At 40.5% G+C, this 17,358-nt stretch overlaps 1 protein-coding gene across 1 annotated transcript in view; it reads right to left on the reverse strand.

Moving 5' to 3' along the window:
- Positions 1–16,400, reverse strand: part of EHD4 (EH domain containing 4) — a 32,454-nt gene extending 16,054 nt beyond the window's left edge. Inside the window, exons 1-3 of the mRNA XM_072863618.1 lie at positions 16,132–16,400; positions 8,558–8,734; positions 3,415–3,512 (exon numbers count right to left, since the gene is read on the reverse strand). Coding sequence (XP_072719719.1) covers positions 3,415–3,512; positions 8,558–8,734; positions 16,132–16,367 — 511 coding nt within the window. The 5' untranslated portion in view covers positions 16,368–16,400. The remainder of the gene's footprint in view (positions 1–3,414; positions 3,513–8,557; positions 8,735–16,131) is intronic.
- Between the last annotated feature and the right edge of the window lie 958 nt (positions 16,401–17,358).

A 17,358-nucleotide genomic window follows, 5' to 3' on the forward strand; every position in this document is an offset into this window, starting at 1 on the left:
GAGAGCCAGCTTTGAATGTTGCACTCTGTGTATATTTTTGACCCTTCAGAAAGTGATCAGCTCCCTCATCCATGGCCTGGATGCTTTACAGAGTTATAAATAAAACATGGGAAGTAGTGCGTATCTTGTATTTTTACATAGTCCCTTTACTGTTTTCCTGCATTTTAAAACTGAAAGTTAACATTTTATTGCTTTGTTGGTATCAGAAGGCTTCACCTTACTCCTAGTGGTATCTGTCAAATTCTATCATTATGCAGCTGTTACATCCATTCATAGGTAAATAGTTAAGCATTTGCTCACACAAAGATGGAAAAAACACCAACAGCAAGGAGTGAAGGTTTTACACTGAGGTCCTGTAATGTTATTCTTCTATCAAATACATTAAAACATCATGAATAAGAAAAGTTGCTGCTCACCAATGTTAGAAACAAGCTAAGCTTCTAGAAAGATAATTTAAAAATAAGATATGAACAGACACCAATAACGTGCAGAGTAGAAACCATCTAAGAATACTTATCAGGTGTTATTAAATGTCATATTCCATTACCAAATTATGAAAAAAATCTCATCTTGTATATATTATTTAGAGAATAGCAGCAAGATTCATAAGAAAAACAAAAGTTTGAGAGAGAAATAGAAAGAAACCGAAAGCTTAAAAAAATTGCTGAACCATAAAATTTTGAAATACAAAATTGTGAAATTGTCAGAAAAGAAATTCTGAAGAATCACCCTGTATATTTAAAGCTTTCCTGGCAAGCACAGAAAAGCATCCCTATGTTCAAGTCTGTAATCACCTTCACAGTGAAAGGAAATAGCAGTTCCCATAGTGAAGCACACCAGCTACAACCTTTTTCAGTGAGAAGCAGCCAGTGAATTTAAGGGGTAACAACACACATTTTGTAGGAAAAAACCTATGTTGGTCTGAAGATGTACAAACAGAACCTTCTCTGACAGAGACACATTTAGGGACAGCAGAAAACATCTTGTAGAATCCTGCTTACGTTTACACACAGTGATTTAAAATGTAATCTAAGCAACTCAAACTTCAAAACATGCTAAATTAGACTTGTAGCATAAATATTTTGAAGTCAGTCTGACTCCCTCAGGAAGCAGGTCAGACAGGCCTTGCTGTGTACAGCACCACAGGACAAGTCAAGTTTGTAGTCCACAAAACCAACTGTATGGAAACTGCATAAGCAGCCCAAAAGTCATATACAGGAAATGTATAAATTTCAGACATGGGTGAGCGCAGTATTGCCTAATCATAAGAACATGCAATCGGTGCATGCAATAGGTCCATACAGTGACTTGTAGGTACTTCATGTATGCTGATGCCTAAGTATATGAAACCTTAAACCTTGGCAGCAGTTGCCCTGCAAGCCTGGGCACAGAGAGAACAGTGCTCTAAAGCTGACTCCCCAAACCTTATGTATGGTACAACCACACTGGTTAAAGCTAAACAGCATGTGGGAGAACCACATTTGTGATAGAACTATGCCAAGTTACGTATTCAGGACAACCCTTAACACATTGAAAAAAAATTCATGAAATGCAAACTAGTCAAGTTAAAGCCTGTGAAACAGATAAGAGTTTGAGGTTATCACTGAGCACTGTTAACTTAGGTGAAAGTCTACCATACCAAAGGGCAGGCCAGCTAGGCCATAAAAACAATTGATAAGGCAGATACCATCAAGAAATGGAGTTCCTGAACAATAAAGGAAAAAGTCATATGTTTTGTTAAGTCACAAAAGCAATTCTAGATGGCAGTGAAGAGCCATGGTCCTTTAAGCAACACAGGACTACCAGTGAAACAACCTGGAGCAAAACACAACTCTGTCCCACACATGAAGTCTGGGACTTCCACAGCAATACCTAATGGTGTTGAATTTTGTCACACAAGTGCTCACTTTCAGTGGCATATTAATATGATGTTCTAGTTTTCTGCTTATTTCATGTTCACTTCGATACTATTATGAAAGTGGCAACAGATACTTGAATGCTGCCAAGCATCATTTTCCCTTGATTTAACAAGCAGAGAGGGAGAAAGATGCATCTCAGTTTTCTTGGTGGAGGAAAAAGGGAGCTGGAATCCACAACAGAGAAGTAGAAGTACAAGATTTAAGACCATCTTTGATTTTATCAGACTGTGTAAACTGAGACTTAAATATTTGTGGACATCTTATGAGAAGATTTTTTCAGGATTAAAGATCATTAGTTATACACTTCGATATTTCTGCCTAGCAATAACAGTGCCAACATGTAGTATTTGTTTTACTCATCTGGTTTCACAACATTCAAGCCTTTGCTTGCACAGATGTAGAGCACTCATGCTGTTCATCACTACTAGTTCACCAATATATCACAGACAGGAAAACAGAGCTCCCTCCCCATGATGAATGCTTTACATGACTGTGTAAGCAATAAAGAGGACAAAAAACCCACGTTCTGTCACTGAACAAAGAATCCAGAAACATCTAGTAGACCAGTCTACTAAGCAAGCATAGTTTAGATTACAGTCCTAAGAAGTGAGTCTCTTGTTCTGTCAGTGCAATGGAAAGACAAGACTATGGTTGCACAGCTGCCATATATTGTACTCATTCCAGGATTTCCTAAAAAAATCCCAGGTGTGATATGTTAAAGAACTGATTATTTCCCCTCCCACACACATGAAACACACAAGTTTCCATTTCTTAAGCAAAGGTCTGAAAACAGAGAGTAGCATAAGCCACACACTGGATCACTACCATTTACAGCTCCACAGAAACCTGACAAGCACTTAAATTAAGCTGAAGGAAACAAGTAAGAAAGTTATTTACATCATGCTGTTTAAATAGTTTCTCAAAGACTTTCTTAAACAGCATGTTAAAAACAGGGTTCAGTTCTTTGTTGAATTTTCATTTTATTAAAAATCTTCTCATTCCCTCTTCCTCCTGCTACCTTAACTCTTTTGACTGAAAATTGTATTATGGCATGACTGAGCAACCTTAAGAAGCAACACCAGCAGCTGTGCCTACAGTAAAACCCCCTTATTATCTATTACGAAACATTTCTTAATTTATGAACTTCAATAGTATATGTAAGAGTCTATTCATTATTACTTTGTGGAAAGCAATTAAAATGACAGAAATAATGCTTTTTCTCAGGAGTATCAAAGCGCTAATTAGTCAACAGACCATGCAACCGTAGCCATTTGCAGCCACAGCTGAAAATCCCAACCCAACCAGTTTTCAAGAGAAAAAATTCCAAACCCCACACCCAGCCTTAAAACATGGGTTTAAAAGGCCTTGTAGTAAGAAAGTTTGGGGCACACCACCACTCAATACCACTAAAACAGGCCCCCAACAGATTAGGGTGTTTACTTGTCCAGTACAGCAAAAATAGTGAGCTTGGTTATTTTCAAGCCCTGCAACTCACCTCTGCTGATGCGTTGCTTCTCTCCAGAGAGAATGCCAGGGCTGTCGATGATACTAATGCTCTTCAGTACCTGGTTAGGTAACTGAGAACACATGAACCTGCAGGAAAGGAGGAGAGAAAAAACATTAACAATAGCTCTAGCTCACATGTGGATTGTCCCTTGAGAGCTCCCCTTTATGTATCTACTTTTAGAAAGCCTCAAGTGAGATTTTAAAAAAAAAAAAATTTTTCTGAAGTCCTAATGAACTCCTATGTTTGGCAACCATACATGTTTAAGAAAACAAAATGTAAACAGAGAGCTTGTCATAAAAAAAGAAAACACAGGAAAACCTTGTAAATCCTTGTAAAACCATATGTCTAAGTGCTGATAAAATTCCAAATTTTGCAAGAGCTGACAATATAGGCCATATATGCAACACAAAAAGACTCCATAAACCAAACATTTTGCTAGGACCAAAATTAGTATACACAAGAAACAATTTGTCATGTAGTACAACTTTTGCCCAAATCCAAAGAGATTCAAAAGAAAAGGGAAGCAGGCAGAAAGCCATACTGACAATATGTTTATATTTCAGTCACTGGCAAGTCACCCTCTCATCTGCTCCAGCAGTGTTTGAACGGCCCCCATCTCTAACCCACCACCCTCCTTAGGTGGGGCTTGCGGAGGACTGAAAACAACAGCATTTCTCCTACAAACCGAGCAAAAGCTTTCACACTTCCAGAACCAAGAGTTCAAATTACACACAGCATGCTCTAAACAATAGCCTCCTGCCTCTGTGATGGGCAACAAATTCAATGGTGGTATTATGGAAAATTAATAATTCACGAGGCATCTGAGAGTCGTGCAGAACACTTAATGTGTTAAATCCAAACTACTCCGATGCTTCTGGGATAGTTCATGACTGAAGAACTTCACCTGCCTTCATCATAAACTGCCTTTAAGAGATTTGCGTAAGAGTTTAATCTTCTTATCGGGTAGCAGCTGAAGACGGTACTAATAAGCACACAATGTAACCTACCCTTCTCCTGTGAAGCTGCCCAGAGGCAGCCTGGCACACAGTGAAGCTGCAGGCCCAGGCTGTAAGATGGCTGCCCTGTGTTAACCCATCACTTTAGAAGGCACACTACCTCAAGAAAAAGGGTATCACAGACAGCAAATTTTAACTGCGCCAAGGTCAAACAAGAACTTTAAGACCAAAGATAATCTGAGTTAAGAAGAGTTCAGGCAGTCAAACATCAGATACAAAATGTAAGATATATCAAAATTGGGAAGCTATTGCTGCACAGATAACAATCCAGATGATTCAAAGGAAAAAGAAGAAAAAAATCCTTACACCTCACTTCACCTTGTTTTTCAGGTGTCCTTGCAGTAACGAGTCTGTAACAAAAGCACACAGCATCCCTTCTTGGGTACGACAGAAATGGCAGCATCAGCTACGCCTCTCCCTGAAACCCAAGAGGGGATAAGGAAACAGCAGCCATCTTGGCATGATAAAACCTTAGGGTATGTAAACAGCACTACCCTTTTTGTTGTTGGTTTGTTGTTTTTTGGGGTTTTTTTTTGTTTTTGGTTTTTTGGGTTTTTTTTGGGGGGGGGGCGGGGGGGGGCGTGTTGGGTGGTGTTTGTTTGTTTTAGTGGAACACCAGGTGTAGAAAATACTGCATATCTGAAGCAAACTCTTCCACTAAGGCTAACTGTCTGCTAGCTTAAGAGATGCTTTTGAAACAGCAGTGAGGTACTATTGAATAAAATAACATTTTTTGAACTTTCCAAAACCTAAAGAAGACACTATATTAAAGCAAAGACATTTTGTGGAAGCATAGTGGATGTGCGTAAGTGACAAACAAGATACATTTGACCATGTCAACCATTACAAAAAAATACATCACTAGTATGTACAACAAAGTAGCTTTCATAGATTTGGAAGTGTGAAGACTCAATTTCCATATATGTTTTTTCTTATCACTTTATTTCAACCTTAGAAAGCCCAGCGCTTGTTTAGTATCACTGAGATGTTTCTAGGCCTATCTTATAAGAAGGCAGGCACCATTATTTCAGCTGAACAATACGGCAGTATTTTGTCTTGGGCATCACTCGAACTGGGACAGCTGGAAAAGGCCATGCAAGAAAATAGAGAACTACAGGCCTCAGAAATGTAAAGACACTGCAGTCTTTGCAGCAGTCATTAGCGGCAAAGGGAGGAGGAATGTATATAGGAAAAGGATATGAAATAGAAGGATAAACTCGGAATTAACTGGCTGTAGCTTTTAGAATATAACCATAATCTAAAGATAACAGATGGGTTAAAAATCTTACATCAAACTGATATTTCAGACAACTTAAAACTGTAATGCTAGTTGTATTTGAATATCTCTTTTTGACATTGAGACTTGGCTCTGAACCGCTATTTCTTACATGACCTGTACGAAGTATGCTTTTAAGTGCTGCATCATAAAAACCAAAACTACATACTATCTACCTAAATGACAACAGACCTTCACAAAAAAAGCATTACAAAAATAGTTGTGTGAATGAGATGACTGTAAATGCTTATGACACATTAGACCTTTGATACTGTCATGTTTTTCATATTATTATAAAACTATTGTTAAAGAAAACCAGCAATATTAGACCACCCTTGCAAAAATAAGTTACATTGTTTGCAAAAATGAAATCAATAACCCTGTAATCTGCTGGTTTGTTTTTGGTTTTTTTTTTAGATAACTTCGGATAACTCGAATCTAGTAAGAATTTATACTCCTTTTTGTGTCCATTCAGATTCCCATTAAAATAGAGCAGGACCATGCATTTCTTCTCAGCAGCACCAATTTATTTCCATGATCTTCTGGTATACTGCAATATTCTTTCCTCACTCTACTTTAACCAGCATCCAAGGGCACACTAAGTCCTGTCCCCATTCCTTCCTCCTCCAACTTTCCTTAAAAGTACACAGGAGAAATAAAAGAGACAAGTTTCTACACTCAGGAGCCTTACAGAGACATCTATCACAAGCAGTGAAATACAGGGGGAAATAAGAAGCACAGTCATGGAAAAAAGAGGCAAGGTAACATCAATACATTAATGTGGCTAATTAGTAAGTACAAGCCTTGATTGTGCTATTGTGTTCTTGTTTGGTTTTAGTTTCACCATTACCTCAGTCACTGTTTCCTTTCATGTTACATTTACATGAAAAGGGCACTTGACTTCACAGTCTTAGTGTCCATAGTGTTGTAAAAGTAATACCTTAAGTTTTTCCACAAAACAAAACACTAGAATTGTGAAGTCATTCCAAAAAAAAAAAAAAAAAAGCAGAGGTGAGGGGGCGGGGGAGAGAGAAATATATTAAGATAGGAGTGAAAAATGTAATATTAGGTATAAAGCATTGTTACTGTCAGTATCACAAACAAGAGAAGGCAAAGCAAAATATGTAGTATGATTGCAGGTACAGATGATGGGGAGAAGTTACTCAAAAACAATGAAATAAAGCCTAAGACATTTTCAACTAGGTAAAGTAGGAAAGAGAAATGAGTTCGGAGTTTTGAAAAAGCAGCAATATGATCAGAGTGGCAGACCAAGCATGGTGCTAGAAGAATATAAGCACCTAGATCTCTGCTGCAAAACTAAGGAGCAAATGTGAATGCTGGGGAAGATAAGGATGCTTACAGCACTGCAATATAACAATACCACAGTCACTAAAAGAACTGGAATAATTTAGTCTGTTACTTTGAATGTACATCTTTTTAGCTAGCAAATAATCTTGCTTGCCTAAGATTCAGGATCTGACACAACTAGCTAGACAGATGATTTAGCCAAAAATTATGTAACCCATTCATCCAAACAAACATTTAGTATTATTACATGTTCTGTGTCAATATTTGAATATTGTGCAAAATACTATTTACAGTATAATTATATTAACTTTTCATAGAGAGCACAATCGTGGGGAAAGAGAGAAACAGAACAGTGATCTGGAGGACAAGACTTAGCCAATAATCTCACAGAAAGGTGTCTTGGACCACAAAAATATTATTTAAAATGGGGCTTGTCTGCAGCTTCCCACAGCACATATTCTTATCTCTCAGCACAGATCTCTCAGCAAAGCGATAGCCAAGCCAACTATAAGCAGCTATAAACTTTCTTCTGAGAATAAGCACAGTGAGAGGTAAGACTGTACATGACGACCTTGTAACACATATGCCAGTGTTTATCAGCCAAACAGGAAAGTTTATTGTTAAAAGAGAACCAATTTAGATTAATTGGCTTGCAAAACCAGGCCTCCATGTCAAGCCACTATCAAATACAGGAAGAAAACAAGGTGATTGCTCACACAATGCGAACAAAGTTATTAATAACTTTTAACTGGAAATATTTAGCCTGCTATTTAAGTTACCTATGGCAATATTCACAGCCCCTGAACAACTCTCCCCTTTTTTGCAAATACCCAGCAGCCATCCAGAAGCTAACACTATCATCCTGGTCTATGGGACTGCTTGAAGACCAGGTAGTTAAAATTAAACACTTAACAGCTTGAATACGTACTTTATCCAGAAAGCATACGCAAATATTCTCCGTTCTTGTAGATCTTTTACATATTCCAGCAATTCACAACTTTAAAGAGCTCTACCAAGAGCTCAGGTGAGACCAGTGTAAAGAAACAAGAGAGCATCAAAGCGAAAAGATATTTTCCTTTTTTGGATGGTAGTTTTTAATAATATTACTAATCTACCAGTTTTACTGAGCAGGGAAATTTGTGCCCAAACTGATCTTGAGTTCCAGCTGGTGTAATGCCTTACAAACAAGTTAGCTGGTGGAGTGTTTCAGCAGTTTTCTGTGAACTGGTTTTAACAGTGATTTTCTGTTCTGATAACTGAATATATACATAACACTCCTTACCTTTTTAAATTTGTTTTAAGTTTTACCAAGTGTACACAGATCTATGCTAGTACTACTCAACCTAGTACTGCTTTTTTTAATTAATTCACTTGAACTGACACCACTCCCTGCTTGTATTTGAATATTTGTTCCATGCTGTTCAAAACAAATACAGCAGAAAAAACTTAGTAAAACCATTGATGCCTGAAGATGGTATCAAGTAGAAATTTAAACATAAAAATAGAAAGACAGCAAGCAAACAGATCTCACCTGTTCAGGAAAGCATTTCCAAAGCGGCTAAGTTTGCGAAACGGCTTCTTAGGATCCACAACTAGGGCATTTCCAGGAACACTTCCTTCTGAATCTCCATACATCACAGCAATAAAAGAATCCGTGGTAGGCTCTGGACCAATCCGCATGCCTGGAAAGTCTTGTTCGAGCAGGTATCTAGAGATGGAGAATACAAAAAGTAACAGAATGAATGACTGGGAACCATAGCAAAAGCAAATACCTATAATTCCCTTGAAAATTCCCAAGGATATACACACTTTAGAATAATAAAATTACATTTTCCCTGCATTTCATTATTTCTATTAAATAGGGAGGAAAAAAAAAAACCCAAACACACGCACAACTGAATTCCAGTTTTTCACAAGAACTAGGTAAAAGGATAAAGTAGATCCCTTTACAAAAACAGGGTGGAAGTATTCCCTCAATCACAGCACCTGAACCACTCAAGTGGATGCTTCTACCAATGATCCCAGTGCTGTAGGTTACACTACAAGACATTGCTGCTTTTGTGTGTTTTCAAGCCTATACAAGTGTTGCTGGTACTAAAAGGGAGCGGTTTGAAACAGTTTGCTGACAGATCTAACCCTTCGATGAACTCAGTATGATTTTACTAACTTTAACTCATCTTACCCCAGGCAGAGATAACACAGTTATGAGACAATACAGTTACATCTGTTTGGGAGTGAGGAAAGGATTTTTTTCTTTTGACCTGCATATCAAAAAGTAATTGTTAACTAAGTCAGACCTGCAGAACTTGAGGCCTAACAGTAGCATACTTCCAAGAGGCATCAAGTCAGGCAGTGCTGTACCAAGAGAAACCATCTTGCATGCCCCTTTGAGTAATCCACTCAGAGATGCAGACAGCGCATACTCAGTGGACCAAGTCTGATACACCAAGTCTTAACTTTCCAGACAACAAGGTCTCAAACGAAGGATGTGCGTATTTAAATGCTAAAACTTAATGGAACTGGAGCATGTATTTACAGAAGAAGCCTGTCTGCATTCCTTCCTGGATGGCAAGTGAGAAGCAAGAGAAGCCCCAAGCCTATCAAGCAAGCCTCCAGCTTACAAAATTCCTCCAGCGTACATTATGATAACTGCCGCTTTTCAAGAACAGAAGCAGACAACTCTGCTTAACTTTAAAGAATGAGTGCCATTGTCCTCATTCGCAACAGCACCATCTCAAAAATGTTCACTTCAAGACTAACACCAAATTGTTTTCAAGTATGCTGTAATTTCTCATTACAGGAGCATTAAAATTCTCCAATCAACTCAAGTAATCTCATAATTATTAATTCCATGGGTTCCATGTCACCCTGCAGTTCTTAAAAAACCCCCACAATTTTAACCAACTATGATTTAACTTTTTACATAATCAAAGCTGGATTTAAATGAGAATTCTTCTTCAGGCACAGGTAATTGTCCTGCATCCAGTGACGTCACTAGTTAGGTCTGAGCACATCTATATTAACATCAGCCTTTGAATAATAGGTTTGTTCTGGCCCCTAATCCAACAGCACTATGCCTGTTCTGCTATCATTTCATAAACCAATATTGATTTGGAAGGACTTGCAGGCTGCTTTTGCTGCAAAAAACATTCTACAAAGTATCTGTACTTGCTGAACAATCTCTGTTTGTCTTTAAATTCAATACCCAAACATTCACAGACTTTATAGATCAGTGCACAGAAGCTAATTTAAGGAACTAAATATATACTACACATTTCAAAGATCTTTTTCCACTAGCCTTAGCAAACTGGCTCCACTCAGCTCAACCTGTGATCTGGGAGGCTTAAAGCATAGAACAGTTATTCACATGAGATTTCCTGCAGCTTTCTGCTTCCAAACAAATGAAAAAAATGCCAATGCTAAAAACTGTGGGAAAGGAGGAACACAAGAACAGTCATGCCAGAACATGCCAAAGTCGATTTGTTCTACTTCTAGAATAAGCTGTACCTAATGCAGAGTAACAAGGAAATAAAACTAACCCCCCTCCAAAAGCAAAAAAAACCCAACACTCAAACCTCTCTGCACATGCAGGAGTGTACAATGCAGCAGATCCCTCATCTTTATGAAGCAGATCATGTATCAAAAGGAAGACAAAACTCCTTTGATAGCTCAGCAGTTGAACCCTTTATGCACAGGAATCCAGGACTTTCAAGTGTTGTAGCAAACAGCTAAATGCCTGAAACACAAAGTGTGTTCCTGCCTCCTCACGGAACACCAATGCAGACGGGAGCCCTCTAAAACAGGATGCAAAGGCTAACTCACAAGAGCCACTACCATTTTTCACTAAAGCCATACTGGACTTATGCACAGCATTGATTTTGAAAGTTCAATTATACTTTTAACTTCTAAAATAAAATTTTTAACTTGCCACGATAAAATGTTCTACTTCAAAGACTCTCAATTCTGCTTTTCCTCATTGCCCTTCTTCTAAAAGAGAATGGTTCTCTGTGAGACTCATCACTAAGTTCTTCTCTTGATATGAGTTGTCATTCCCAGACTTCTGCTGACAGAGGCAGCAATTCATAAGTTCGCAACACATATGGCAAGAAACTCCCAGAGCAGCAGTAAAGAACACTGTACTGAATCAAATGCACACGAGAGAAGTCCCAGATCTCAGGTCACAGAAAACTACATGATGGGATCTGAATGAAGGATAGGACACCTCCAGGGTAATAGGATAATTGCTATTCATCGTAAGCTCATGAACCTGCCAGGCATGGTTATGGACATTCAGTGGTGGTGGTCTTTTAGATGACTAAAAAAACCAATCTCATGGCCTGCTCATGAAGTCGCTGCACATGTAACACTTGCAGGATTTACAAAGAGTTGGAAGTATGGAGCACCTTTCAGGATTTCCAACATCTGTATTTTCAGCTCAGAATTCAACAGTGCAAATTCAGATTAGCTGCTTATTGAAATGACTAAACAAGAATAAAGTGCTACTGAACTGTGATGATACTTCCAAGTTAATGTCACAGATGCAGCTTTAAAAAACAGGCTTTTATAGTGATAACAAACCAGGAAGGCAAGATCTCCTTCCAAATACCAAGTCCCACCCAACAGTCACAGTACGGCTATCCAACAGACACAAGAAACATGTCGCAAGGCAGGTATTTTCCATTAAGACTGGCTCACAGTTGCACATCAAGAATCAGTACAGACTAAAATAAACCCTAGTTCTTGAGCACTGGCTGTACAAGCTGTATCACACTTCCTCTCAGCATGAAAATATCAGTTTCACTGAGCCACACAAAAGGGATGAGCAGTCTTCTGTAAACTGAAAAGCTGCAAATGTTTTTCTACAGTATGCTATATTAACACAGGAAAATACCTGGATTTTCAGCATCCGCAACTGCATGCCCTTCTCAGGCATTTTCAGCAGAGAGGGAGTTCAAAAAGGTTCACAGGAAGAATGCTTAAAAATAGCTAGCGTCCCAAAGACAGTCTAGATCAAACAACAGACATCCTGTTGACTCTTCTCCCTTTGTTTTTACCTGGGCTATAACCTTTCTGCTTTGCCAATAAACATTCATCTACGTTCCTTTGCAAGATCTATAGCCAGACTATGGGAAACTCGTTTACAAAGTTCCAGAGATAGAAAAGATTACTCACAGCTTCGGATGCTGATAACCATCTGAAGTCTAAATGCTTTACCTAAGCCATACTAACGCACGAACACCGGTGAGCTGGACAGAGCAGCACTGGGCAGGGATATCATGTGATGTATGGGGAGACAAGCTCCTTTCATAAGGCTGCTCACCTCCATACTACATACTGCACCAAAATCTCCACACCTCTTTTTTTAAACACAACAAAACTAGCAGATGTTTGCTTTAGTGTAAGAATTCTGCTCCAAATAACTCAAATAAAATTTTCATGTAGAGCTAGTAACAAAGAAGTTGCAGCTTTCACCCAAAGAAATTAAGAGGGACATTTTTCCCCCAGAAGAAATAGATGCAGCCCATTCTTGCCATACAAGCAACTGCATACTATTTGCAGACTCCAGATATTATGCACACAAAAAGGTGCCTTCACAAAACCCAGGTCTGGCTGCGTTAAATAGAAGAAAGTTCACCATTTTAACCTCTCAGTAATACCTCTGAGCAAAGTAAAAGCACAGCCTAGCAAGCTGAGGAATTTACTTCTGTTTTTCCTCATCTTGACAAGTTCTTTAAAAAAAAAGTCAGTCTCTTACACTTTTAAAATAGAATGTTTAACTTGTTAATAACTGTTATTAGACTAGAAGTTTAATTCGTTGTTAGAAGCAAATAAAAAGTTCAGCAACTACAAACTCACACTAACCAGCTCCTTTCTCTTTCCCATACACTACATTCTCCTCTACTGTCCCTCCTTTCTCCACTTCTTTCTCTAAAGCAGCCAGGAGAAGTTGAGAGAATTACAGAAGCTGCAAGGCCAAGCAGCTCACATGGAAGATAAGCATTTGGCTCTCACCCATCCTCCCACCCCATTAAAAACAATCAGACAAGTATTAACATTTAGGCCTGGCTATATTTGTTTTAACTGTCAGCACTGTCAGATACTTGAATAAAACAATATCACCACGCTACACCTTACACAGGGAAACTGGCCGGTTTCACTGCATTGTTCTGAGTGCAAAGAGGATAAACAGCATCAAGTGAAAAACCAAAGGAGCTGTTAGAAACCTGGAAGCATTTGTTTGCATATCTTACTCCCCAGGGACACTCAGTCATTGCTAGATCAGTGTTTTCCATGAAGACTTAGTGGAAGGAACTGGGTGGATGTGGATGTGTCAGAGGTATGAAAATGTGAAGTTCTCACGATAATCTCTAAATCAAAATAAATCCCAAATGAATATTTGTCAGCTAAACAGAATTATTATGTTCACACATAAACCTAATAGTAAACACTTAAGTAGATCTAGTATGCCCTCCTGACTATGAAATGGAGAAATGTGGAACAAAAAGCAGTTTTAATTAAGATATAAAATAATGTTTGCTTGTTAAAAGGCTAGTGGGACAAAAACTATAGTCCAACTTCATTCTAAGAAAAACTATCTATAATAAACCAGGAATTATAACAATCTTCAGAGTGTATGACATTTTTCCATGGGAAATTCAGCCTACCAGAGGGGAAATGTATTTGCAGCTGACCTGGACACAATAATATTTTCCCATGTCTTCTTTTAAGTCTTGCCTTTAGCATACAAGCACTTCTCTTTTTTGCTGTTCTTTTTCTCCTCTAAATTGGTTTTTGAGTAACAGTCACTGTGACACTATTGTCTAAGTTGATGCCCATCTTGAATGGAGCATTTTCACATGCTGATTCAGCCAATTCTTATCTATTCTACAGCAAACACTGATGTAATGAATGTTCATCATGGTGAGGTCAGACTGCGGTCCTTTAGAAGCAGTAACAGCTGTTCTATTACTGATTGGGGCTCAACAGTCAATTCGTATCTTCTCCAATACCTAGTAAGGGATTAAACCACTCCGCAATCTACCCAAAAGGGGGACAGGAGAAAGGGGTAAGTGGGTGAAGAGAAGGACACATCACAGTAGAAGTCACCTCCTCCATTGAGTCAGATATTTTAGTAAAACACATGAGAAAACATCTTTGAAAACTTTATCTCTGTCAAATTTGTCTGGGCATCTTTGCCCAGCAGTGAGCAATGCTAAAAAAAGCTGGAAATAGCTGTAATAAATGATGCTTCTTTTCTCATTCAGATGGTACATTAGTATCAGTCAACCCTATTGCTCAGTATTTTATGGTTAAGGTGATAATAAGTTACTCACAAAGCCAAAAATACATCTAAGGCACTGCAAGGAATATCAACATTTCTAAGCACAATATTGACTTGCACTCCAGTCAAATACGGGCAACTGTGAAGGACAGAAAAGTTGCATGTTCATAAATCAAGGACGTGTGTTCTCATCCAAGGCAAACTCTTACAGGAGGGGAAAAAGTTTCCTATTAATTGCAACTGACACAGCAACTCAGCTGACAGGCAGAACAGGTTCTGGTACATACATATTTGGGACCGTTCTGTCTCCATATTACCCATGCTCTCACCATCCCCTGTCCGTAAGCCAGGTAAGAACACTTAACTGGAAATATATGCAGACTAACAAAGGAGCTGTACTTTTAAAGAAGAAAATGAATCAGCATGGCTAAAGCAATGTTAGGAAAAACCAAATCACCCACTTTTAAGTGTTTGCAGGAATTCAGTAATAATCGGTAAAGAACCAAGTTCAACTTTAAGCTTCCAATTAGCTAGATGTAAAACCAGAAAAGAAACATGATTAGCTCTGTAAACATCTGAAAAGCTCTCAGATGAGTAAAGGTAAACATCGCTCTTCAATGGAGAAGAAGGGAGGTAGGTCTTTCGCACTGTAAAAAGAAAACTGTTACGGCAAGGCTGCCAGTAACCTTTGGAACCGCAAGAGAAACATTTGTAAAACTTACAGGAGGACTATTATGAACTTCAGATATAATAAAGTAGGTCAAAATTTGATCCAAGTGACCTCTCAATGTCTTTTGCAGCGTTTTGTATAACCTTCGGCTGATTTGTAAGGGGCATATGAGAAGCAAACACACTCAAATATATGCAAAATATTCACAAGCTCGTAACACCCAAGGCATACGTCAGCTTCCTAAAATCAGTTACTAACCAACTTTGCAATGAGACAGGCAGGAAAGAGAAAATACTACAACAGCAGCAACATTGATAAGCTGCCTTATTAGTGATATTGCTTATTCAATGCAATTGACCAAAAGAGTTTGGGGGGAAAAAAAGGACTTTCCAGATACCATGTGTCTTTTGCCCAAAACTCTTGTCGAGTTTCTCTCTTATCTTCACATCCCATCTATGCATTAAACTACTTTTGGGCAAGAAGGGGAAGGAGCTAAGGTTAAATGGTCCGTGATGGCCGATGCAGTCACGCCGTTTTAACGCGAAGTGCCTCTTTTTCCTTTGAAATAATTTAAAGATTAAAAAAAGTTAAGAGGAAGTAGACAGCGACGTGACACTTTCTCCGCAGAATATGAAATCGAGATAACACTCTTAAACAGGACGCTGGCAGGAGAGTTACAGAGCACGTAACAGACTGGGGAGCGGCACCCATCCCCGACACAGCATGGCAGGCACTCGGATAAGCCCCGCTCCTCGGCAGGGACACGCACAGCGGCCACCGGGCTGTCACCGCTACCCCGGACTCCCAGCAGCCAGACGCCAGCCCCGCCAGCCCCCCCCGCCCCGTAGCGGAGCGTTAGCCGCCCTTCACCGAGACGGGCGCGCCCCGCTCCGCAGCTCGGCACGCCGCAGGGGGCGGCCAGGCGGGGCGGCCGCTGCGCCGCAGGGGAGAGCTCGCCGCAGGGTGTGCCGCTAGCTCGTAGGGGGTATGCACCGCGCAGCAGAAACGCCCTGGGCAGGAGATGAGCCCATGAGGATTACCGGGCAGGCGGCGGGGGCGAGGCGGGCAGGGCGCCGGCCGCCGTTCCCCGAGCGGGGCCGGGCGCGGCGGCGGCCTCGGGAGAAGGAACCGCGCAGCACCGGGGGGCGCCTACCGGATGAAGGTGGTCTTGCCGGTGCTGTACTGCCCCACCAGCAGCACCATGGGCTTGTTCTCGAAGTCGGCCTCCTCCAGGGCGGGCGAGTGGAAGTCATGGAAGCGGTAGTGCTCCTCCAGCGGCAGCAGCTTGCGGAGGTAGAGGTCCCGAAGCCCTCCGGTCACCGTCTGCACCACGTCGCCGCCGCCGCCGCGCTCCCGCCCGCCGCCCTGCTTCCCCAGCCAGCTGAACATCCCGCCGCCGCCAGCGCCCCGCCGCACTGCCGCCCGCCGCCGCCCCGCCGCGCCTCCCCTCGCACGCAGCCGCGGGCGGGCAGAGCCGGCCCAGAGCCGGCCCCGGCCCCGGCGCGGAGGCGGCGCCAGCAGCGCTGCCCGCTCCCGGCTGGGCGGCAAGGCCGGGCCCTGCGCTTCTGCCTGCGGTGTACACCCGTGGTGACTGGTGCGTTTGCTCGGCGGTTTCTTTTTTGGGGGGTGGGGTATTGTTATTTTTTCAGAACCAGAGGATTTTTTTTTTGGCCACAAATCCGCCTCTGGAGGTTAATTGTACCTGCTGCGCTTCCACGCTAAAATTTCAGCCCCTTGAAATGAAATCCAGAAACCCTTTGACAACTCAGACCCGAACATAGAGTAGCCCAAATGCTTTTCATGTTTTCCTGATGATGGTTGCTGCCTTTGCATGCCAAAGAAGTGTGTGACTTAGCACCGTGGGGGTTAGCTACGACATTAGGCAACTATTTTAAACACAGTGAAAATTCTTAGTATAACATTGAAATTTTGCTGTGGGATGTGTGTAGCAGATACGGCCATTACTTTTAACCTTAGGTCTTGATATTGTGTCAAGCCACGTGGGAGGATCACCTTTTCCATTGATTTTACAAGAGATTTTAATGGGATACAATACCATATTCACTAAAACATTGAAGAAATCAGTAAAACTAGTATTTTTTTTTCTGACATAAAAGTTTGTCTGTGCTCACTCACTACTTAGAAAACAAAAGCTTGGGCTGCCAGTTAAAAAAAAGAGGAGGAAGGGGATTTTTTGCTGATTCTGTGTGTAAACAGTATGTTGGAAGTGTATTTCTTGTGTTACACACTTACAGCCTTGGCTCCTTTGCAACATCCTTATTTAAGTCCCTTTTTGCTGGTCCAGCACATCTACTGATTCACGTTTTTAGCTCTGTACCTTTCCTACTCCTAATTTCCATCTTGAATACTACTTTTTCTC

The sequence above is a fragment of the Ciconia boyciana genome, chromosome 6 (assembly GCF_034638445.1).
Source record: "Ciconia boyciana chromosome 6, ASM3463844v1, whole genome shotgun sequence".
Lineage (NCBI taxonomy): Eukaryota > Metazoa > Chordata > Aves > Ciconiiformes > Ciconiidae > Ciconia > Ciconia boyciana.